Genomic DNA, 26,206 nt, shown 5'->3' on the forward strand with positions numbered 1-26,206 from the left:
GCGTTTTTGTTTGTTTGTTTGTTTGTTTTTTTGGTTTTTCGAGACAGGGTTTCTCTGTGTAGCTTTGGAGCCTATTTAGGCCCTCGCTCTGGAGACCAGGCTGGCCTCGAACTCACAGAGATCCACCTGCCTCTTCCTCCTGAGTGCTGGGATTAAAGGCGTGCGCCACCAACGCCCGGCAATTATAGCTTTTGAATGTTTTCAGTTTGACTCTTTAGCTATTAAATCTCAAGATAGCCGATCAAATCATGATGGTGACGTTCACTTGGTCATTGAAATTAATATATCTGGACATCCATTTGGGTAATATATTGAGTGGTATCTTAGTACCTGAAATGGTAAATTCTAAAACACACACACACATATGTATTTCAATTAAAATATGTGTATTTTATGCATTCCTTATACCAAGAATTTCAGAACTAATGCTGATAATAAAAACAGACAGGAGAAAGCAGTAATAATTTCTTAACCACTGACAGCAGAGAGTCAAGCCTTGTGCATGTTAGAGAGACTGGAAATGAGATGCCGAGTCAATGAGAACAAACACAGACTTCTATTCTGAGGGATAGAACAACTCCTCCTCCTCCTCCTCCTCCTCCTCCTCCTCCTCCTCCTCCTTCTCCTCCTCCTCCTCCTCCATTTTACTATTCTACTCTATTCTTTTTCTGGCTGTTCTTCTACCCTGCTCTTTCCCTTCTTTCTCTTTCCTGATGATTTCCTTCTTTACTACCTTCTGATGTCTTCCTTCTAGCTTTTTCTTCTACATCTTTCCTGGTGGTTTTCTTTCTGACTTCTTTACTTTTTCTCTTACAGCTTATACACCCCAGCAGAATCTTACAAGCAACGTAAAAATTACAGTGTGGTTACAGTCTATTATTAAGTGAATGATTACAATGAGAAAAAGTAAAAGACACTATATTTTCCATATCTCTTACATGATAAAACAATTTATGTGTTACAGGTGAAAACCCAATTATCCCCAAGACCCTACATAATTTTGTGTCAAAGCAATTTCTTATTGAATAAGAGTGCAAGCAAGGTATTTTTTCTTAGCCAGTTCTTCTACTGGCATATTGCCTTTTCAACTACAAAGAAGGGCTCAATTACTTTATTATTTATCTCAAAAAGTAATCTTATAATAAGATATCTTAAAAGAGTCACAAATCTAAACTTTTATATATGAAAAACAGTCAGTCAGCCCTACATAAATCCTCAGGGTGCATACCCATTCATCAACAGATATATCAATCATGAAGCTGAGGGCAGAAATTGGCACAAGAAATTAATCATCACGTTTGATAAACAAGCCATCCTAGCAAGAAAGATAGTCAGCCAGCAAGTGAGGCTGTCATTGTTTTGTTCCCTGACTTTAATGAGTCCCTCACTCAACTGTTAAAAGTGTGCCTTTATAAACTCTAAATTGTTCCTCAAGATTTCCTACCTCAAGGCCATTAACCAAAGCACCATAACCTAACCTCAAGTCATATTTAAAGCTTTGCTTTAGTTATGATACACACTGAAACCCATGAATACATCTCCCAATATTACCAGTAAAAAAATGAGCAATCCCAGCTTTTGGGACACAATTGTTTTCCTTAATCATTAACCAAAGCCACAGTCTATGTGGCTCCTTAAGAGGAACTCTTAAGTCCTAGCTGCATTACATTTCCTTGTTCTTATTTTCTGTCCTCTGCAGCCCAGGTTTTATCAGGGAAGAGGGCAACACTATATCCCACCTTTATCTATATTAATTTTACCACTAAACTAACCTCCACCATAATCCCTTACTACATTTAAAAAAAAATGAGTTAATGACCTGTTTCCTAGTTTCCCTGACTGAAACAAATGTCACATTTGCTCCACTGAAATCTAAAATGATAATGGCAGCCTCATAACTAGAGTTAAGACTCTATTACTCATCCCTTTGTCTTTTGAGACTCTTCAGAATTGATTTCCCAGCGTGTTTTATTGCTGCCTGTTGTATAGTCTTCCCTTCACATTGCTCCTAACTTTCTGAACCATTCACAGCAATCAGTCCACCCCCTCGAAACAAATGATGTGCTGGCTTCTCCAAATTCTTCCTCATTTTTGTTTGTTTTAAAGAAACGTCGTATTGTCTAGCCTTGAACTCCTAAAGTGGTTAAGGGTGGACGGTCTTTGACTCTCATCAACTTTCTTAGTTCTAAGATAACAGACAGTCTTTTTGTTCAGTAGAGCTCGACACTGTGCTGAAGACCCACCTGAGATTCACACATGCTCAACAAGCATTCCAGAAATCGAGTAGCATCCTCCACCTGTTCTCTTCTTTTCTACATTCATGATTGTTATAATCTTAGAGCTTACTAAAGTCACATGAAGAGTTTGTTACATAAGTCTCCATGGGATACCCTGATTAGACAAGACTGAAGTACAGCTCAGAAGTTGTATTTTTAAGTATTTAGCTGTTGGTATTGATGGTCTGAAAACAGTCCATTGCTAATAGATTTATCCAAATTTTGCATCCTCTCCACACTATAGAAATTCCTGGGCTTCCAATCTATTTTATTTTTATAAGAACTACAGCCTGCAACAGCTGTATATGCTCTGTTGTCACCCTGCATTTTGGCATATTCAGTCTTCATTTGCCTCCTATTCTGACATTGTTATTTGGATCATTGCCATTTTCACATCTCGTGATATGTTATTCTTATGATAGCTTTTGTATGAATTTAGAAAATCTCATGAGAAAAACGGTAAGACATTTATGCATATATGGGCTATTCTAGTATTTCGTGATGCTATAGAACAAACCTCTAATTACTTTTTTTAATTTTTATTTTATTTTGTTGGTTTTTTGAGACAGTGTTTCTCCTTGTAGCTTTGTAGACCAGGCTGGCCTCGATCTCATAGAGATCCGCCTGCCTCTGCCTCCGGAGTGCTTGCAAAAAAGACATGCATCACCAACACACGGCTATATCTAATATTTTAATATTGATTTCCTCCACCAATTTCCTTTTAAAAATCATTGTATTGTATTTTTTTCTATTTAGTCATACAGAGTTCTTCAGAAAATATTTTCTCTAGTTCACTGAGTTTTCTATTTAGTTTTCTATTTTATTTCATTCCCTCTAGGTAGGAAGTGTTGTACAGTTCCACTGCAAAAAGGGCCACTTGCTTCAAGGATCTACAACACGCACCTGCCTTCCTGACCTCACATGGAGTGGAATTCAACCTGAGTGCCTACGTAAGGAGCAAGGACTCACATGACATGCGTCATGGATCAGAGTGCATACACACTTTTCTTCAATCGACAGAAACAGATTTGTGTCCATATAAGAGATTTATAACATTAATTTAGATTAGTATAAGACAGATTTCATTTGTATAATTTTATGATTGCATTCAAACGCCATGAGCATTGGAAGGCAGGGTTTTCAGATAAACCAGAAGACAGGAGGGACAATTTTGGTCCTTTGGCAAAGCTCATATAGTGGTGTGAGGTTGGCCATCTGGCGTTTTAAGCTATGGTTACTTTCTCAGTTCATGGGTCTGCACTATATTTATACACCAGTTAATCATAATGATTTTTAATCATGTGTGAACAGGTTTTCTGAGAACATAAGGTAAAAAAAATAATGAAAGAAAAGAACTTTTCAGATTCTCTTAATTTTAAAATGAGTAAGTAATCTTTTTGAATTCCCAGTTGGGAATAAATTTGAGCTAGTCAGATACTGGTCCTTTGTGTTCCCCAGTAACCTCCTTTTTCTCCCACCACATTTTAATTCTAAATTTCTTGCAAAGAACAACAACAACAAAGCACATGAAAATATCAGCACTCATGAGAAATGTGCCTCAGTTATGAAATTTTCTTTTTCTTTGAGACAGCGTTTCTCTTTGGCTTTGGAGGCTGTCCTGGAACTAGCTTTTCTAGATCAGGCTGGTCTGAACTCACAGAGATCCACCTGCCTCTGCCTCCCGAGTGCTGGGATTAAAGGTGTGTGCCACCGCTGCATGGGGAAATTTTCTTAATGCAAACATCCTCTGTAGCTTTTTTCGATCCTTGTCGGGACCATACAATAAACAAGGGATTGCAAATGCAGCCCTTGCATCATGACTTCACTGATTGGCTTATATCCTATCAAGGCAAAATTCTTTATAAGTAAGTTCCATAGAAATGCATACTTTAGGACAGTTTGGGTTATTGTAACTGGATATGTCCAAATAAGCTGAAGTTGTCTGGTGAGCCACATTTATTATTTGATCACAGTTTACTGTCCTTGGTCACTGCTTTGGATTAACAAAGTGTGAGTGTAGTATGTGAAACTTACGAATACACAGAGCTGAACTTTGTGACAAAAGTCTCTAATGCCAGTTATTCAGAATGCTTTGGCATGAGATTCACTCATTCACATACAGCTGTGGTAATTAAATGAAACCTAGTATCAAAATAATTAAAAAAAGAAATGGTGCAGCTGGGCGTTGGTGGCGCACACCTTTAATCCCAGCACTCGGGAGGCAGAGGCACGTGGATCTCTGTGAGTTCGAGGCCAGCCTGGTCTCGAGTGAGTGCCAGGATAGGCTCCAAAGCTACACAGAGAAACCCTGTCTCAAAAAACCAAATAAATAAATAAACCAAAAAAAAAAAAAAAGTGTAGCCCTACAACAGAGAGGATAGTATACATGAGGCCCTAGGTTCCATATATATCCCTGAAAGTAAAGTCAGTGAAAAGAGACTGCTACATGATTCAACTGCCTGATATTTAATGTCAATATTTGAATTATAACAAGTGTAAGGCATTTATCACCATGTTTAGCATGTAACATAAAATGTTAATCGTTATTCATAGCTTCTTGACTATCTGTGAAGTAACAAGTGGAAGAATATGGTTTTATCCAATGAATTTGTCTACAGAGAACATATTTAGAGTGATTTTACATGTATTATGTTGTATATGTATATATATCTATATATATATATGCATATGAAATGGTAGAATTTTTGGTTGATAAGAGAATGATCTTTATCAGACGCCAAGAAGGATTAATTGAGTTAATGTGGCTTGAAAATACAGAAACAAAAACATAAATAAGATGAAAGAAGTAATACATCTTAGCATATGGACCAAAACATGGCCAGAGAATTCCATATGCTAAAAATATTAACATGTATTTCTGCAGAGTATAGCATTAGTATCTGAACTATACAACAAACTTACAGTTACATTTAGCTCAAGCAACGGTTTTTTATTTAATATATATATAGTAAACTCATAAATACTTTCCAGAAATTATATATAAAATATAAGCTTTTGAATTTTTAAAAGTTTTACTTCACTGTCTTATGAAATTTTTAAAATATTACTGTTTATCGTGACTCTCCAGGATCATGCTTTAAGACTCATTTATAAGCGTAATTAACCAGAGTCAGTTTTTATTTTCCTTCCTTCATTCCTCCCTTCCTCCTTGTGTTTCTATCTTGTCATCATTTACCAGTATTAGTCACATATTTTCTTACAAAAATACCAGGATATAAAAACAATATAGTGTATATTCATTCTCTTTGACATATTTTTTATTGGTTCATTAGGATGACTTTTGAAATACAAACTTATCCAATAAGATAACTTTATTCATTTGACTTTGGCCTCAGGATTTTAGTGATGGATCTCAAAAACATTAACCTTATTCTCTGCTGTTCATTTAGCTCACAGTTGTAAACAGCCCGAGAGCCCTGCGCATGCTAACGTAGTAGGGATGGACCTTCCCTCCCACGGGTACACACTCATCTACACCTGTCAGCCCGGGTTCTTCTTAGCTGGGGGAACTGAACACAGAGTGTGCCGATCCGACAACACCTGGACTGGTAAAGTTCCCGTCTGTGAAGGTAATGTTTTCTTTGCAAAGGCTTTCACATAGTAGGATGTGCTATGGAGCTCTTCTTGGAAGAAGTATTTGTTGCCCAAGACTGTTATGTGGGGATTTTTTTCTTCCAGAAAATGGGCACACTTTTAGAACTTTCTATGGCAATGTTTCAATGCTAACTTGATTCTTTTTATCTTACATCCCCTCTTCCCATTCTATCTACAAAATGTGTTTGTGTGTGTGTGTGTGTGTGTGTGTGTGTGTGTGTGTGTGTGTGTGTGTGTGTAGTCATTTTCTAGGTTTGGTATACAACAAGTGACCTAAATATGGATTACTTCACATGCTAGAAGTTCACCCTTCATTAGGTATTAAGTACAAAAGTCAACGGGGCTTTGTATATTCTATCATCTCCAGAGAGATGGCCTCTCCCTACCCTTTGTCCACCCCTGGCAATCACTGGCATTCCTTGTCTGAGTCTCCCAGTGACATCTGCCCCCATCTTCATAGATGGCATCTTTCCTTGCCTGTTCATTTCTTTTTCTTAAGAGGAAAGTTGTTATATATAGGGTTTAGTCTAAATTCAGGATTATTTTATCTTGCTAGCGCCAGGTAATTATAGCTACAATCAGTTCACTTCCAAATAAAGTTTACTGTACGGTAGCACAGGTTTTCTAAAGTGTATTATTTGATCCAGGGTGGTAGGGAACACGGTTTCCAAAGACACTTATTTCATAGCGTTCTCTCAGAATTCATACAGTCTTTCTCAGAGTTTGGCTTAGAAGTGACAACTCGGTACTTTAATTTGTACAAATCCGAACTGAATCAATGTAATTTGATAATTTAAGTAGAATTAGGTAAAGTGTCTACACCTGTTGCTGTTTCACCAGGAAAATTCCTACTTGGTTCTGGTGCACTGAATTTACCAGGAACATACAAACCTTTACCATAAGGCACAGTGAAGGAGATTTTTTTTATACTTCTTGATTAGGTCAGTAAAAGGTTTTTCTTTACAGCTGGTAAACTTTCTTCTTAGACCTCCTTGTATTTGATCTCTTGAAGCAGGCACAAATTTTCATTAGTTTTGAAGTGTTTTCATTCCGTTGTTAGCCAGAACGTGTTTTTTTCCCCCTTCTTAAGATACCCACTACACATAAAATTCCAATTAATACTCTAGTATTTGCTTCTACTCTGCTGTACAAATGTGATTTTGTCCAAATTGCATTTATTCTTTTGGCTTTTTAATTTGTATTGAAAATAGATTCTCTTCTCTGATGCAGTATATCCTAAACATAGCTTCTCTTCTCACTACTTCTCCTAGTTTCCCTCCCATCTCCCCAGAAACACTGCTCCTCAATGTCCCCTTCATAAAAGAGAGCAGACCTCCAAGAGACAGCATCCAGACAGGGGACAACAAGATATAGTAAGACAAGGCAAACATCCTTATATCAAGGTGGGACAAGGAAACCCAATAGGAGGATGAGAATCCCTCTAGCAGGGCAGAGAGTCAGAGATACACCTGCTCCCTCTGTTATGAGTCCAACATAAACACTAAGCTAACAGCCACCATATATATGCCAGACCTGGACTGCAGACCCATGCCTGTCTCTGCGAGCCCATGTGAGCCCTGCTTAGCTGATCCCAAATGTCATTTAATATCAGTAAACACAACCTTTGAAAATTGTTGAACATGTTAACATACATACATACATACATACATATGTTATTCCATGTCAATACTTAAAAGTGTCATGGCTATCCAATTTTTATTTCCTTTTCAAACATCTTTTCCACTTGGGGTTTTCTAAAGGCTTAGAATTCACTTGTCATCTCCATCTTTTTTACTCTGTCATTTGTAATCCCATTCATGCCCTTCATTTCTTCTATGGCAAGCTTTTCTAAATTAGCTTTCCTAGCACACTCTGCGTCTTTTAGCCTCAGAGTGACACATTCAAGCCTGTGCGTGACATGTGTGTTTAAATCCCTCAAAGGCATTTCCATTCAGATATCTCTATAGGTTTACAAGTGAAAGCAATTCATTTTGTTGTCTAAATTAGTAGTTTTTTTTTGTATTCCCTGTGATACTTCCATCATATCGTTTCATACATTACAAACTTCATAAACACCCCAGATTCTTTCCTATTGAAACCCACCAGAGTTTCAAAGCTTTCGTAGCGATCATTTTGTTGTTGCTGTTTTAAAGTCACTACCATGAGAGTAGTGTTCCATTTACCCCAGTGGAACTGCTGTTCCAGCCTCTTTTCAGTTTTTAGTCCTTTCAAATACTGTCTCTCATTAAATGTCCTTAAGAACATGGCAGTGGTCCTTGGGCACAGGGTGTTCAAAACCATGTGCTTCAAAGCTCCTACACTTTTTCTTTCTCTCTAGCCTCAGCCTCACATATGATCTTATTGGCAGGAGCCATTGCTTGGCAAAATCAAAGCTTTAAGTTTGCCTTTCAATTTCTGGTGCACAGTGCATTATTTTAGCAAATTGTGATTTTTTAGGTGTGAACCCAGCACAACCATTTTTTTTTTTAACTTTTTGTCAACAGGAGCAAACACCTCTAATCAAAGATACAGTTCCCTGTGAGGATTAAATAGCAGTCCTTTTCCCAAAGGACTATGATGGAAGTAATTACTAAAGGTGTTAATCAGAAAGTGTTTTGATTGAGGTGGAATGAGCAGAGAATTTTTAAAGAAATTCTGTAATATCTCAGATGAAAATGGATAGTGTACCATGCTTCGTGCAATATATTGACCTTTGTAAACTCTGTTTTGTTACCGCAGCTGGCTCCAAAATATTGGTGAAAGACCCTCGACCTGCATTAGGAACACCTAGTCCAAAGCTAAGTGGTAAGCAATTTGTCATTTTAGAAGTCATGATGTCTAAAAAATGACCTACAATTTTCTCTTTAATGATATATTTTGTGTGATAAAATTATGCCTTGCTATATTAGGTATGTTCATGTATGTCCAATAACAAATAGTACTTAGTTTTCTATATTTAAAATTATATCCCAATTTTAATGGATGTGATAAGAGCTAGCTTAATAACAATGTACCAAGCTAATGTCAAAATTCTTTTTAAAGACATACCAGGCCCACATTGATCTACTGATGAGATCTGTTAAATTTTAATGGAACATGCCAGGGAATTTGAGTCTTTTAAAAGAAATCTAACATCATACTCATCCTATGGGCAACATATAATTAGAAATACAGACAGACATTATATAAGGAGGGAAATTTGGGCCCATTTGACTTTGGGTTATTGATAGAAAATTGTATTTGAAATGTTACCAAATCAAAGTTGTGGTCAAAAAAATATCACACAAAATATTCAAGTCATATTTATCAATGGCCTGAAAATAATTCTCTTTTAAAAGTAATGAATCATATTAAGGAATTAAAATGCAAAACTTATAACCACTGAACTACTTATAAAGGAAATACTTAACAGAATCAACACCAATTCATGATTTTAATATATTCTCAGCATATCAGAAAGAGAACTTGAAACAGCAAAATCTACAAGAAAATTAGGACAATCATTGTGAAACTAAGAACACACTAAAGGTGCATTATTTTCAAAGCACAAATTGAACACAGTGATTAAGTGTGACAAAGACATAAAGTTGGCAGTAGGATCAATGTCAGAATCATGGTCATATATTTAACAATGTGAGGAAGACTAGATACAAAAGTTGAAGTTAATACATGTTTTTATATTAACCATATGGAGTTTATTATGGGGGGGGGAGATCGAGAGATAAGAGAGCATAAGGGGTCGGGGTCTTTTTTTAAAGGGGTCCTTTGCACCTGCATGCAGACTAATACTCATGGAACCCTGGGCTGACCAGAGTCCTGCCTGAGTGCATTCTGCCAGGTGATAGAGGCAGGCCAGCATAATGCCTGAATCCTTACATTCCCACCTTTACTTATTATTAAAAAGGTGGGAAGTTAGGCATGGCAGGTTAGGGAATAAGGACGTTGAGTTCTCAAGACTACTTCCTATCGACTGTGGGGGGGGCATTGACCATCTTTGTGGGTCCTGAGAAAGCTGGGGTGCTGCCATGTCCTGGGGTAGCAAGGCTGACATATTTTCCTTATCCACTGGCCGATGATCCAACATGTAGGGTATTTCCTTTTCCTAGATATTGTGATCAGAGTCGCAATGAACATGGCTGAGCAATTATCTGTGAAGTATGATATTGAACTATTTAGACATATTTCATGATTAGTACATCTGGGTCACATGGTATTTGTTCTGAACTCTTTGAGAATTCTCCACACTAATTACCATAGTGGCTACATCAGTTAGCAACCCTCCCGCCCCAACAATGAATGAGGGTTCCTTTTCCCCTCGCATCCCCTCTAAGAGTTATTGTCACTTCTTCTGGTCTTTCACAGTGAAGTATATGAACTGGTTGTTCGTGCCAAATAATCTGCCCTGAACACACACACGGAAGTCATGTTCTATGACTTAACTGGTTATATTTAGAAATATACACGTATATATGAATACCTATATGCACGCAATGACAATCCGTAAAAAGAAAAGAGGCACAATTGAATTACAACCCCCCCCAAATAAACAACAACAAGAAGAGTGGCCTTTGTAACCTCTCTTCAATCTTTCATTGATGCTTGCATTAGCTTTAGTTGGCTGACTCTTGCAAATTTACTAAGACCTCTCAAATCCTGAATTATTTTTAATCTCAGCAAAGACAATTGAAGGATGTGTCCTCACCTCCTGAGCTAGCACAAGGGACAAACCACTGTGAGGCTCTTGCTCCTCAGTTGATTCACATGTGGGGAAGGAGAAGGATCTGAGAAGCATGTTGGAGTCAACAGCAGAGTCTCACTGTGCAACATTTCATTCTGTCCTGTTTATAATCATTGGAAGCCTGGAATCTGCAACTAGTGAACTATTTCTACCACATGCAGCTCCTACTACAAAGTTTTTGTCTCACCCATTTGCTTAATATGGTTTCTACCACTGCAATTATTCATCTTAATATAACTGATATTACTGGTCTGGCTACAGACATCTTCCTATTGCTGTTATCTCCAAAAATGAGTGATTTTCCTTTTATGTATTTTAATTAAGTCTTAATTTATCTAAATTTCTTGAAATGATATTATTATTAAGTAATAGTCAAGAAGCATCACAACTGACATGAGGAAAAGTAAGCAACATGAAAAAAACGGCCATTACTAATAGTCAGCCACTTACCAGATACAGCCTGGAGGACATCTTTCTATTTTTTCTCCTCTAAATCTTTTCAAATAAGAACCTGTTACCTTATGCAAATGACTTTCTAAGGCAGGGAATTTTGCTTATCACTCCTTCATACAGTTTGTAGGGGTACTCTTGTTAGCCCCAAAACAATCAATTTTTTTTACAATGTATCAAATAACATTATTGCATTGATGTAATCATAACAGAATAACTTGACCTTTAGGGATTTGACAAAGGTAAAAAATTCAGGGCTATAGACAGTCCATGATGCCGGATACATGGCAGCTGTACCTATAGGTACACATACACAACGTTTATTTAGTGTTCTAAAAATCCCCAGTAACCCTTTTTCAGCTGAAACTTTAATGATTTTAGGTAGTAATTTAGATAAATGTTATGCATTCTTTATTTAACAATCTAAGATATATGTATCATATTATTCATGAGAGAAGCCAGGTTTAGAATTAAGAAATTTATGCAAAATGACCTAGATTTTCAATATAGAAGAAACCATCTAATACAAGTAGTGTAACTCCAAGATCTACTCAACTATACCGTGTGCTAGATTCTATCACAGTCTGTTCTGCCCCGTAAGAACTGGCCAATTCTAGTGACAATTCTTTTATTTCTAAAAATACTTTTGAACCTCAAAGCTGTCAACATAGCACAGCCCTGCTCTTCTTCTATTACTGGAGTGACTGAACTCCGTGTTTCGTAAAAGGGACAAAGAACCATTACCTCCAGGCTGCCTCCAGGGCCACTAGAAAGAGAAGGACATGGTTGACATTCTTTTCCCAATGAATTCGTCCACGACACTAGAAGAAAAGCAGGCCTCTGGAGACACACTCACAGGCTTGCAGGCTCAATAAATCATCTCATCTTCTTTCTGAAAGAAGAAAAAATGTTAGAGGCTACCAAATATAAGTGCAACTGTGTTTCCTGGATTCTAAGTACACACCTCATGTCTTTACTTGGTATGAAGTCTGCCTTTCCTATTGATGGCTACCGAACAAAGCCAGGCTTCAAAATTATACTCATTGAAGATGATTCCTATTCAGCAATAGGTTATTTGCTCAACAGACTAAAAGGATTTAATCTAATAACAGATGATCATATTGATAGGGCGCTGTGAAGTTAAAATGTGGCATTTTTCTCATCTACCCACAGTTCCTGATGATGTGTTTGCCCAGAATTACATCTGGAAAGGCTCTTACAATTTCAAAGGAAGGAAACAGCCCATGACCTTGACAGTCACTAGCTTCAATGCCTCCACTGGCAGAGTCAATGCCACACTGACCAACAGTGACATGGAACTGCTGCTTTCAGGTATCACGTTCAAATCTAGCCAAAGAAGTTATTCATCGAGGCATTCAATTAGTCATGATCAATTACCATGAGCTATTTCTTATGTTTGATTTTGAGTGATATCATGATTTATGTGGAATCAAGGGTTTGGAAGTTTTGGAAAGGGGAATGGGTATTGCGATATAAATGCAGAAATAAAACTGTGGAGACAAATGTCTTTAAGAATATTTTTTACGCAGAGAGAATTAGAGATCTTGGGCTGGACTAGAACTCTCATTTACCAAAATGGAATTATGATATTGCAAAACTGAGATCTATACTGAAAGTTTTTTTTAGTATATAGTTATCTGGTGAAACTATTACTAATGAATTAGTTTGTGGTATAAATGAAATAAAATTAAAATGATTAATTTTGAAAATTACATAAGCATTTCTATGTATTGTTGGACCATCCAATAAGTATAATCATCAGAAAACATTATATTTTTAAATATAGTTAAACTGGAAAAAGCTTACCTTGAATTTGAAATGTACTTAAATTTTATTAATGTTATAAAGTAACATTCCAAATAGATCCCCATAAATATAAAGAAATATGGAAGTTTATAATAATTTCATTATTTTCCACTCACTGTAGAATATGAGTATAACCATTCCCCACAAATACGTGTCAGTACATTTATGTTTTTCTTATTGATTGTAGTTCCCTTTACCTTGCTATCCCTGGCCTACTCTTTTAGAAAACAGCCTGTGAGTCAAATTTTAACCAATAGTCAATCATAAATGCTTTGTTCCCAGCCTGGCTGGTTATACTCTAACTCATTCCAACTCTCAGAATACCCAGTTATATGGATAGCTGTATATGGTTTTGCTTGTTGTGTTTCTATCACTGTCTTGAATTAAAACCTTGAGTTTCAAGGCATAGCTCAATGCTCTTTTACTTAATTGTTCTCTGATAGACCAGAGTAAAAGACTCCTCTATGGCAGCCTGGGATTTATCACACTTCCATATATATTTTACTTACTTGGGTCTGCTATTTGCAGTTTCTACTCTATTGAAAACCTGGAAGCAAAAAAAAAAAAAAAAAAAAAAAAAAAAAAAAAAAAAAAAAAAAAAAAACACACATAATTATCTTTGTGACTCCAGCAATATCCGTGACACAAAATTAGCCTGTAATTTGTTTTCACAGACACAGCAGGAATTTAAACTTCTGTTTTATATCTTTACATCTACAGACCTGACTTCACAAAGGAATCACTTTGTTGGACCTAGCTTTGAGGGATGTTAAAAATTCAGATAAGATTTAATTTGTGCTTTCAGCTAAGAGACAGGAGTCCATCGCAGAATACCAGGCATCGTATGCGACATCACCCTTGACTTGAGAGATTTGCTTTATACCTTTGCATTTCATGCATTTTCCATAAATGTATTTATGAAGTTACTGATAATAAAACGCATCATAACTATTTACAAATTAGATAACTGTCTTTACATTTTCCAGGGGTCTACAAAAGCCAGGAAGCTCGCCTAATGTTACATATATATTTTATTAAAGTACCAGCCCATGCGTCTGTGAAGAAAATGAAGGAAGAAAATTGGGCCATGGATGGCTTCGTAAGTATAGTTCCTTAAAAGCATGCAGGTGATTTTAATCACCAACTCATAGATTTCTCTCCAGAAAAGTGGAATTTTCCTAAGTCTAGCTTATTTGAACCCAATCACATATTTATTTATTCATTTTCTTTTTCGAGACACGGTTTCTCTGTATAGCTTTGTAGACCAGGCTGGCCTCAAACTCACAGAGATCCACCTGCCTCTGCCTCCGGAGTGCTGAGATTAAAGGTGTGCGCCACCATCTCGCAGCTAAGATTATATATATATATATCAAATATTATCAATTTTGAATAAGCTTGACATTTATTGAATTATATTATGGAAGTTTTTCTTCTGTGACATGAATGGTTGTTTATGCAATGTTTTTAGTTAATTTCATCAGGCATGAAGAACAATTTCAAGTCAGGTGTAGTCCTGCCCATCTGTAATCTCACCACTCATGAGGCTGAAGCCTAAGGATTTTTAGTCCAAGATAAACCTGAGAATTATAATGACTTTCTCAAAATCATTGCCTGTGTGTGTGAGAGAGAGATAAGGTGTGGTATTTCTGTCCGTCTTTGGCAGGACCCAATATTCAAGGCATATTAAACAAACTTAAAAACTCACCAGGACTTTAAACTGAAATGGTTCATGGGTTGCATGGATCTTTATGAAGTCTCTGAGGAGAACTTACATGGAATACTTCCACTGAGAAGCTACTGAATCTTCACCACAAACTCTAAGAGGTTTCTAAGTAGATCACTGACATCAATAAGTCTAATGAGTCGAGTCTGCAAAGGATAAATATGCAATATCAGACCATGTTTTAAAGTAATTGACATTATGTACATAGACATTCATGAAAAAAGTACTCAGTAGTAGGTGTCAATAAGTTGTTTCTAAGGAAAACACTGTCCATTTTTCTTTGCCATTCTCTATTTTTCTTTGCTATTCTCTATTATCATTGGCAGAGTTGGGAAGTCATAAGTCATCATTTTATACAGTTTGCTGGATTACAGTATGTTGTTTTAAAATTAGGCCCATTCATTCAAATAGTAGGGTCTGAACTACTCTTGTTAGAAGTATTTGATTTTACGTGGTCATGGCCACAGCATCTAATAACAGGATGGACTTTTTGCTGAGAAATGTCAGACTCCCATAGTTTGGTAATTTGCTTTTTAAGGTGAGTATCCGAGACTTTTTTAAGTAACAGCCTTGAGTTAGGTACCTGTCAGTTATTAGTTCAAGTTTGTAGATAAATTCATATTGCCAGCTAGGCATTGAGTGATGGAAGTGTATCAGTTCCTATTTTATATTAACACATATGAAACTGTTGAAAGCCATATTGTGTGTGTACACACACATACACATATATGTAAGATACGGATGGTAGACAGCTTTAGTAACATTAGGAACAACCCATGCAACCATAATTTCAACAATAGTTGGTTCTTCCTGCTTGCGGGACGCAAAGAGATATCTGCCTGAGGTTTGGCCTTACTGTGGGGCTGGGGATGGAAAGGCATTTACTACCTGGAAGTCAAAAGCTTTCCGATGGTCAGGAGGCTCTGAAATACTCTAAAATATATTGACATGTGCTGGTCTTTTCTGCTACGACATGAAGATTTGTCCTATACTTGCAGTTAGTCTGTCACGTACACTCTTTCCTCAGCCTCCCCCGTTGGGGTTAGAGGTGTGCCTCACTTTACCCAGTTGATGTGGGCCATTTGTGACAGCTCAGTTTTAACATTGTCACATAATCCCACTCACATTCCTATGGCTAAAAGCGAGGCTGGGAATGAACACAGTCTGATGAAACAGAAATCACCTTCTTTTTTCGGAGTCTTGCAAGTGGAAGAAGGGCCAATTGGGAAACTAATTTTGATTTATTTCTTACTTGTGTCTGTGTCTGCCTCAGGATACTCTTGTGCCCCATAGTGGCCCACAGAGACACAGCAATGGTGTCGGATCATTCACAACTGGTGTCACATGGTTGCGACCATCCCAAAGTGGGGGCTGGGCACTGACAGCAGGTCCTCTGCAAGGGCAGCTTTTTGATTCTGAGCCATCTTTCCACACTGCAATTCAATTTCTACATGTTGTTTAACACAATCTCCTGTTAAACAATATCATAATTATTGAAAATTAAAAATTTTACATTTGTCTTCATGATAGAAAAGTTGTACCATGTGTTCATTGCACATGGGGGATTAAGAAAAGGACAGCTGATGTTCATTTTAGAATATATTGAGTACATATTTAGGTCTAAAAATGATAAGTCCTCATGATTTATTAGAATTACAAATATTTTCAGGTTTCTGCTGAGCCTGATGGAGCTACTTATGTATTCCAAGGATTTATTAAAGGCAAAGATTATGGACAATTTGGACTACAAAGACTGGGTAATATTTTTATTTTTTTACTTCTATTTTCAAATAATTCCTTTGATATTGTAGATGCCATAAAAAGACAAATGTACATTTTGCTACTTACAGTATCTCAAATTATGAGTTATCAGGATTATACAGTTAGCCATTTTAAGCATTTAAATCTAAACCATGTTCTTTAAATTATTACTTCTTTATGTAGTAAGTCTGCAAAGCTTAGTGTTTCCTTATATCTGTCATCAAAATGATAAGCTGTCTTGCCCCTAAGCAAATATGAAGAACAAATAGTGATACAGATATCACGGTCATATTAAACTATAAATTGTTGTTACGTCTTCTGAGAACTATACTGCTTCTTTCCAGTTAGAATAGTGGAGAAAATCCTTACCTCTCTGAAGACGTGGTGGCACTCTGAGACAATTTTAAAGCCTGGAAGGAAAACTAACTTTGAGGGATGGGTCCCTTTCAGACCATGGCTCTACTCAAACACATAAATCGTCTGTGCTATGATGCACAAGGTTTCGTCATTTTCATTTAATGATCTTATATTCATAAACATATAGCTTTTGTTGTGTATATTCTTGAGGTCCACTATCTCCCATCATTAAGCTGTTGGATGGATATATAAACAATGAATTATGACTCTAAAAGTTGCTAGGTATCTTAACAAATCATGCCTTTAAACCTTGACACAAATACACCTAGTCGCTGGAAAAATAGATAAAGGGATATGACTTAAAAATAAGCAAATGTAACAATATTTATAAATTATTTGAATAAAAGCATTCATCATAATGTATAAACTTGTGAACTAAGCAGGAAAACACTAGAGAGAGGCGTAAGTAACTATTGGGTAGATGTGATCAAAACACATTGTATAAAGATATGAGATATTTAAATAATAAATAAAATATGAATTAAAGCTACATATGTCACTTTAGGTCATTAAAAACATATTAATAAAATTAAGTAATACATTCTTTGTAATTAAAAGATAATTTTTCCTTTCATGTTCTATACCACCTCAGTTTGTGCTGTTTTGAAAATAGTATACAACACTAAATGGTGTTGGATATTTTACACGGTAATGGAAGTGGATACAGAGTTCTCAGATGACATGCCCTGGTGCCTAAAATGACGTTTTTAAGACAAGTGTATACAGTCAATTTCATTACCTAAAGACCTTAGTTGTTTCCTCCTCTCCGTCCCTATCTAAGTCTTAGAAAGCCTTCTTTCTCTCGCTTGAAAATGGAAGAAAATAATTGGTTATCAACGATAAAATCAATGGTAAGCTTGAATTGATCTCATGTCCATGACTGACTTGTGTTATTTCCATTAGGACTGAATACTTCAGAAGGGTCGAATTCTTCGAATCAACCTCATGGTACAAATAGTAGCTCCGTGGCCATTGCGATTCTTGTGCCTTTTTTTGCACTGATATTTGCAGGATTTGGGTTTTATCTTTATAAACAAAGGTAAGATGTGTGATTCCAGTGACAAATTTACACAAACTTTCATGTCATTTCTATTGCATTACCTTGAGTCCACGTTTCCATTTTATGTGTTGTTAAAATCTGTGTGCAGAACTGTTACAATCCTTTTTCATTTTCTCCCCTCACCTCATGATCCAAATGTCTGCAGCAGAAATCACTATGTTACCCTGCATGTGATTCAACTTAAACCTTCATCATTTTATCTTTCATTTTCTTGTCACAGAACTTACTGCACGTGTTATGTATACATAGAAATATGGAATCTATGCTAAGATTGAAATTGAAAAGGTACAAAATGCAGATGGGTTTATGATGAAAACTCCAAAGCTCAGGTTCACATGGCAGTCTTGCATAATTTTACCCTGGCTGACAGATGGTCATCCTCTAATTTGTCATTTGCCATCTGTTGCTTTGAAGATTATTTAATGAATATGTTATGTTTGTGATGGATCAGATATAGCAGTAATATGACTATTCAGTCTTATATTTTCTATGTGATATAGTCTTTTGGAGGAGCTTCATATTTAATTCTTTGCTATTTGGAAAAGTCCCTTCTCATATAAAAGTCTACAGATAACCAAAAATGCAATTAAATATATTTAAGTATATTTATTCACTTATCTACTTATGAATGTTCTCTCTCAAACTGATGTTCTTATTGTATATCTGTCTGCTAATAATGAGAATCATTTATATTATATACATAAAATATTCTCATATACTATATACATAATTTTAACGACATTTCAACTGTATAGTTCAGTCACACTGGGACCATCCACTGTGTCACCTGAAATTTATTGCCATGTATTTGCAGAATGCATTCCTAAATACAAAAGGAATGTGAATTCATTAGCAGTTACTCTCTAGATCCCACACTTCAAACTATGGCCAAATATAAGGCACTACAACTGCCATTTTTCTTCTCTTTGATCTCTCATATGATTCAATCATATAATGAGTGATATTTGGTCTTACTCCTTAAACAGTAAATCTTGTAAGATTTTCCTCGTGGTATCATTCATCCTTGCTCAGTTCCTGTTGAACAATATTACACAGTGTGGGCTATTATTTTGTTTGAATGGGTCCATTCCTAAACTTGTTCAACCTTTGTTATTGTCAATAGTGCTCATATATACATTTGTGCATACCTTTTTTGTTTCTTGGACATACATTTTTATTTTTCTTAGAGTATATACTAAAGATTGGAATTGTTAGCAAGTATTTAACTCTAGTTGTTTTAATTTGAATTAGAAACAAGATTGTTTTACATGTCAATCCCAGTTCCCACTCCCTCCCCTCCTCCGCAACCAAAACCCTACCTATCACATAGCCTTTCTGCTCCCCAGGCAGGGTGAGGCCTTCCATAGGGTGTCATCAGAGTCTATCATGTCCATTGTGATAGGGCTTAGGTCCTCCCCCATGTGTCTTGGCTCAGGAAGTATCCCCCTCTATGTTGAATAGGCTCCAAAAGTCCACACCTATGCTAGGGATAAGTACTGAGGTCCTGTAGATATTTGAGGTCTCCTAACTCTAGTTTTAATTTACTGAGAGAGCATCAAATGATTTCATACAGGAGTGACACCAGTTTACATTTTCAGTAACAATGTGTGAGCTCTCCACATCTCTGATAATTATTGTCCACTTTTGTTTAGTATAATTTGCTACAGTATCTATGATAGTATGTTTCAAATAGTATTTCATTATAGCTTTGATTTTTATTGCTATGATTTCCGATGCAAGGTATCTTAAATTGTTATCACTTCCTCTCAAATTCTTGACTTCTTCCTGTATAGAGGTTCTCAACCAATGGATTACAACCCCATTGGCATATCAGATACTTACACTACAATTCATAACAGTAGCGAAATAGCAACAAAAATAATATTACTGCTGGGGGTCACCACAGCATGGGGAACTCTATTATAAAAGTGAGGCAGCATTCAGAAGGTTGGGAACCATTGATCTAAGTATGTTGTAACACACACACCAAAACCAAAAATTTGACTCTATTGTATGTTGTTATCTTGATAAGTCGAGGGCTGGCCACTTGGGACAGGAAAACTAATCAGGGGGTCTTTCCATAGAGAAGACTGTTTCTCCCTTTCTTAGCACCCCATTGATTCTCCTAACTCTCATCTGGGGGGAGGGAGATCTTGTGAATCTCCCCTGTCAGTATTGGCATGTCTGCTCTGGCTTACATCATTTGCTCCTGTTGTGCCAACCGTAGAGTTGAGATTTCATGGCGCGGCATTTCCTGCTATGTCTAGAAGACTCTAAAATCAAACATTCTGGTCGGCTGACACTTGCAAACTTTCTTCCCCATTTCCCATGATTTTCCTGATGGTCAGCTGTAGGGACTGTGTTGTGGGTTTACCAGCTGGGTCTAGATGTCCCAGGGACTCTGCTTTTTGGAATTTTAAGCAGCTGTTGAACTCTATAGTGTCTATTTACAAACGGAATTCTTTTGCCTTACTGATGATGAGTTGTAAGAGTGGTTACCTTATTCTGGACATGAAACCTTTATAAAATACAGAGTTTGAATATAATGTCTTCCTTTCTGCAGGTTTTCTTTTCACTTTGTTAATAAATACAACATCTTTAAATACAAAAGTTATCTTTTTTTTCTTTTCCATTGCTATTTCTGCCATCTCTGAGAAACTACCATCAGACTGTAGGTCACTATGTCTTACCCACATGTCTTTTCATAAGAGTTTGATAGATTTAGGCTTTGTATTTGGGATTTGATGAAATTCGATAAAATCCATGTTCGCAATATAACATTTTCGGGTTTTGTAAAGTGTGGTGAAAATTTTTCCTTAAAGATATAGCCCAAGTGTTGTTGTGTAGAGTGCTTGACCATTAGCCATGACACTCTAGGTACCTCCTCACATCAACTGGGTGTGGTACTGCATTGATGGTAAACTCACCACAAAGCCAGTGGAGGCAAGAGGGTCAGAAGTTCAAGGTCATCCTTGAAATACAGAGAATTTGAGGCCAGCTTTGAGACACATGAGACATTGTCTCAGAGAAAATGTATTTCGAAAGCAACACAAAAGATTAGTAAATAGAATCTGCCAGCGAGTCCTCAAATGGCTTCATTAAAACACTGAAATACTAGTAAATTACTTGATTTTACACAATGACTTCAGAGGTGGGGTCATCGCTAGGTGCCTTTTCCTTTTGAACTGAGATTCACCCACCTTTTGGATTGGATGCAGCAATAATCTAGCTGTTGAGAGCTCTTGATCTTCGTCTTATCTCCTGAGAACTTTAAAAGAAAAAAAAAGTCAACTTAGTAAATTTTATTCCAAACAATATAAAAATTCACATTTGGTTTTCTTTTTGCCCATCAGTTGCCTAATATTAAGTTTGGATGAATAAAGCATGCCCAGCGCCAGGCTTTCTACATCTGGGATTGCTATTAAAGATGCTGTTTGTCCCCTGACCCTTCTCCTTAGTCCTTCATATTTCCTTTTTTCTTCTTTAGAGCAGATTTCCCTCACCTATTGTACAAAGAAATTATGGTGTATATTTTCATGTAACTTGATTATGTAGTGAGTTCTTCCAAAATACATACTTCAATTTTAAGAAGAGGCAATTGTGGTATATATTCTTGATTCCTGTCTTTATTGATAATCACCCAGCTAATATAAAAGAGAGAAAATGATCATAATCTATTAAAAATTATAATTTTTATTTTAAGTATAGTTGATCAAAGAAAGTCAGGGATGGAGCTGTAGTTATGGTCAGAGATTCAGCTGGCAAAAGAGCAATTTCTTTATGTTCCTCTAAGTAGGAACTTAGATTTAAGTTCCTAAGAGTGCTTTAAAGTTCATTTCCATTGAGTTTACCTATCCTTGAAATGATAACAATACAGAAAACACGCTGGGATTTTAAGCAAACAAAACAGAATGCATAACAATAATTTTAATGTAATTGTTATATGAGAAGAGGAGTCAAGCATCAAACTCATTTCCATACAAAAACTTTTCAAGTATTAGGATCTGGACATAGGTTGTGCCACACTCTCCTTTTTCTTAAAGCATTCATCACATTTTACAAATTGTAAAATATGATTTGGAAAGGAGAAGTAATTCGTAAGTTTTATCGACAGGGCCAAGAACCTAAGAATCTCCATTTTATGGGCTTTTGTATATTCAATTTGACAATGAAGCTGCAGATTTGCATTCATGGGGTCACTATATCAGCTTTCCTTCCATGTTAGTATGGAATTACATTTTTCTTTATTCTTTAAGTCTCAAACAGAATTTTGATTCCCAGACAGCATTTTTCTTCATTGTCTTTCCTAAGATAATGGTGTGGTTATTTCTTACATTTACTGATTTCCTTGGAGTCATAACAATTCTCCTGATCTATTGTTTTACTTACCCATAATCATTGTTTCCTGTCACTTCAGTTTAAATCCACAAAGCTAATGACTTTCTATGCTTTGAGAGGATGTTATATATTCAATGTCAAGAATGATGCTTAGAGCATAAACATGCTCAGTAGGTATAAGTGAATTCATAGCAATGGAAAGATACACTATCCTGATTTATATTACATATATAAAGGGTAATTTATTTTTACTTCTCAAGAAAATTTCAGAGTCAATATCATATCAATAATATTGATATGATCCTTATAGGTGCTATTTATAAATATATAATAAGTTTACAATTTCTTAACAATTTAAAGTGACATTAGCCCGTACCTGTGCTAAGGAAAGCACGCTATCTGAATGCTAGTTTGCTCTTTCTAGAACCACCCTAACATGCAATCATTAATGTTGTTTTCCTAAACAGGACTGCACCCAAAACACAGTACACAGGATGTTCTGTTCATGAAAATAACAACGGACAAGCAGCCTTTGAGAATCCCATGTATGACACCAATGCCAAGTCCGTGGAGGGGAAGGCGGTCCGATTTGACCCCAACTTGAACACAGTTTGCACAATGGTATAACAGGGCAATGTGTTGCCTTCTTCAGAACCCTGGAAATCGACGACACACTGAACAGTGCACTTTCAGTTCACTGCTAAACAAAGCACACTTTTCAGGACTTGCTGGGTCATCTTTTCCTGAGGAATGACAGAGAAGAGTGGTGGTTTTGTTTTTGGTTTTTTTTTTTGTTTTGTTTTTTCATAAACTGGATCAAAATTCTTCTTCATGTGCCCCATGGAGAGTTTTACAGAGATCTGGCTGCACTCCGCGAGTGCTTACTTACAGTTTATTTGCTTTTTTTAAAAAGGAGATTATTCTAAAACATAAACTTATTTGCATATATTGGAGGAGCATCCACTATCAGTATTTCTGTGCTTTATAAACTATATTAGAGGGACTGGGTTAAAAAAAAAAACGATATAGGGTAGAAAATAAGAGCTATACTTTACCAGAGTCAATAGACCACTGACTTCTCTTCACTGGCAGAAGCTGCACCACACCCACGTGTCTGGAGTTCACACCACATACCTGCGATCCATTCTTGTTTATCCCGGGCATTGTTTTCCTCACTTCCTTGGATATTTAGGAATGACACACACCTTTAAATATTTACGAGCTTAATGATGACACACAAGGAATAATGTTGCCCACCCAAATCTGGCATTCTGTAGTAATAAAAACTAATACTGTTGTTCAATCATTTTTTCAAGTTTCTGCAAATGCCAAGGTTGTTGTGTGACCTTGCTTATTTCCCCATCGTCAAGGAAAGAATTTTATATCTCGAGCCATAAATGCTCTTTAAATGTTTTCCTCAATATACTTGTCATCCCGAAAGTATTTTGACTCCCCAAAATTATATGTAAAGATGGTTATTTTGCCATTACTTGAGACAGCAGCTTGATATTATTTTTTTAAGCAAACACTCCAAAGGTGTTGGAAGCCCTGATAGAATAAGTAAATTATATATACACTTAATTTATGATGTCTGCCTATCCTTCTAGCTAAAATTTTGACTTTTGTCACTTTTGATACTTTATAGATTCTTTGAAGAAGTACAAAGTACTCTGACCTACTCTTTAACCTAATGACTCAAAGAACCAAAAAGATGTTCTTTCCAATCAACAATATAAATTTGTTTCCCAAATGTATGTGTTCATCAACTTTCCACAGGTTTTGAATGTCTGTCTATGCCCTATTTTTAAGAATTAGGTATCAGGTACAGCCAGTGTTTCTCATTGTCTGATCAAAACCAGTTTACATGTTATTGTTAGTTCATTTAAAGCTACGTCACTTAGTAGTAGTGTTGGCATTTTTGTTTCATAAGGCATTGTCTCATTTTTTATTTTTTATCATATTTCATTTCACCAAATAAAATGCATATCCATTGTGAACTCTTTGTTGTTGTCCATTTCAAATATGGATTGTTCTGTGAAGGGTCTTGCTTTTTGTACCATGAGACAAGAGTGCCTACGAGAAACCATTGCACCTGGGAGCACCGCTTGGAGCTATCTCTCTACATTTAGTGAATTTCTTGTAAAACATTTTGAGATACATTGTTTTGGAAATTCATACGATTTTCTCAACATTGTATTCTACTGACAGGATGCGGTTTTAAATTTTATGCCATCTGTTATTTATTCTTGTTTATTCAAATGACTGCAATAACAATGATTCATTCACTAATGTTAAGGTTAATACGTTTAAGATCTTGTTTAAAGACGTTTCTTCTGCAACTGGCTACTCCTCTTATATTAATGCATACACTTTTGTAAAGAAGTATATTTTTATGATAAAAAAACTTTGTAAAAGTATGATGTAAATTTTCAGTGCAATGTAAACAAATAAAAAAGGATAATTGCTTTTGTAAAATGTGTATTCTTTCCAAACTCACATAAAGCTGTTCTGGTTAGTAAAAAGCAAGGCACAGCCCAGTTTTTGCTTGCTGCTTTTAAAAATGTTCCCCAGCAGCTTGTCATATTTCCATTGCAACAAATAACGAACTATAGTTTCGCCCTCTAAATTCTACTTATTTTGTATACAAATAGAACTCCAGGAATTTTAACTTGTTCTGCTACGAAAGAAGGGCTCACCGCAGGAGGCCCATGGAATATGATAATTGACATGGGGGTTTATAAAATAAACCTAGCCAAGAAGTGAAACAGAGACATGGTCAGACACACCTTTCCATTAGGAGCAGGAAGGAGAGCGACACACTGATAACTGGCTGCAGGTGAGATGGACAGTTGTAAGGCTTTCTTTAGATGACCAGCCTCTCTCCCTGCTGGTACGTTCCTTTGTGAGGCAGTAGCCCGTTTTATGTGGGCCATTTAAATTTGCTATTACAAAACAAAATGGCTATTGACTCCCCCATAAGCAGATATGTTCAGATCATTCTCATCTGAGGGAGTTCATGTTTTAACTGCTTTCTGGCAGGTCATAAAGATATCCCCTCTAAACTCATCTAGGCAAACCTTGGAAATGTGGCTCAATAATATTTTTTCTAATAGTTCAATGCCATAAGAGCCTGAGATAGAACTGTCCTCAAATATGACTTTTAGTGATACTGTACATTTTACACATAATGATAATCTCTAATACCTTGATGGTATATTTTCTATAAGATTCTTCTATCTTAACATGCGCCATGGATAAGACCTCAACAGTAACTACATTCTACCCAAAGAAATATATTTTTAAGCAAAGGGAGGATTTCCACGCATAAGTGGAAAAAGTACATGTGTGTGTGTTCTGATAAGTAATTGTTTCTATAATGCTATGTGCATAATATGTTGATCAATTCAGTTTTACAAAAGAACTGTTATGCAGTAAGAGGTATCCTGTATGTTTGACACACTCAGACTCACTCTTTGTGATGGTGCTGTGTTCCAGCCTGGATCTTTCATTCCTTACTAACTCAGTAATTCCTCATTATACTCAAAATTTCTGTGTAATTTCACTTACCATTTGCATTTATGTTTGTTTCTGTGCTTCTTTCCCTATTTTTTTTTTTTTTTTTTTGTCTTTTGAGACAGGGTTTCTCTCTGTGGCCTTGGAGCCTGTCCTGGAACTCACTGTGTTAACCAGGTTGGCCTCGATCTCACAGAGATCTGCCTGCCTCTGCCTCCCCAGTGCTGGGATTAAAGGTGTTCACCACCACTGCCCGGTTGGTTTCCCTCTGCTTTTCTATTTTGATACATATTTCTTGTTTTACATATTTCCAGTCTTTTTGTTTTGGTTTATTTAAATATTTTGTAGTCTTTAACCTTTTCAAAAGTTCATAGCATTTTTGTGCTGATTTAAAAATTTTATTTTAAAGCCTTGTTACATTTTTTTATATGCTTAAGAAAATAAAATATCTAAATCTCACCCAGAGTCTCTTGATGAAGTGGACTGTG

The 26,206-nt window shown here is 36.2% G+C and overlaps 1 protein-coding gene across 3 annotated transcripts in view; it reads left to right on the forward strand.

Annotated features, from left to right (window-relative positions):
* Positions 1-22,832, forward strand: part of LOC100774887 (CUB and sushi domain-containing protein 3) — a 1,055,385-nt gene extending 1,032,553 nt beyond the window's left edge. For all 3 annotated transcript variants that reach the window (XM_027431430.2, XM_027431431.2, XM_027431432.2), the window contains 8 exons: positions 3,115-3,226; positions 5,687-5,866; positions 8,631-8,696; positions 12,253-12,411; positions 13,893-14,005; positions 16,299-16,386; positions 17,711-17,846; positions 22,673-22,832. In XM_027431430.2, the coding sequence (XP_027287231.1) occupies positions 3,115-3,226; positions 5,687-5,866; positions 8,631-8,696; positions 12,253-12,411; positions 13,893-14,005; positions 16,299-16,386; positions 17,711-17,846; positions 22,673-22,832 (1,014 nt within the window). The remainder of the gene's footprint in view (positions 1-3,114; positions 3,227-5,686; positions 5,867-8,630; positions 8,697-12,252; positions 12,412-13,892; positions 14,006-16,298; positions 16,387-17,710; positions 17,847-22,672) is intronic.
* Positions 22,833-26,206: the final 3,374 nt, after the last annotated feature.

This window comes from Cricetulus griseus, chromosome 10, assembly GCF_003668045.3.
Source record: "Cricetulus griseus strain 17A/GY chromosome 10, alternate assembly CriGri-PICRH-1.0, whole genome shotgun sequence".
Classification (NCBI taxonomy): domain Eukaryota; kingdom Metazoa; phylum Chordata; class Mammalia; order Rodentia; family Cricetidae; genus Cricetulus; species Cricetulus griseus.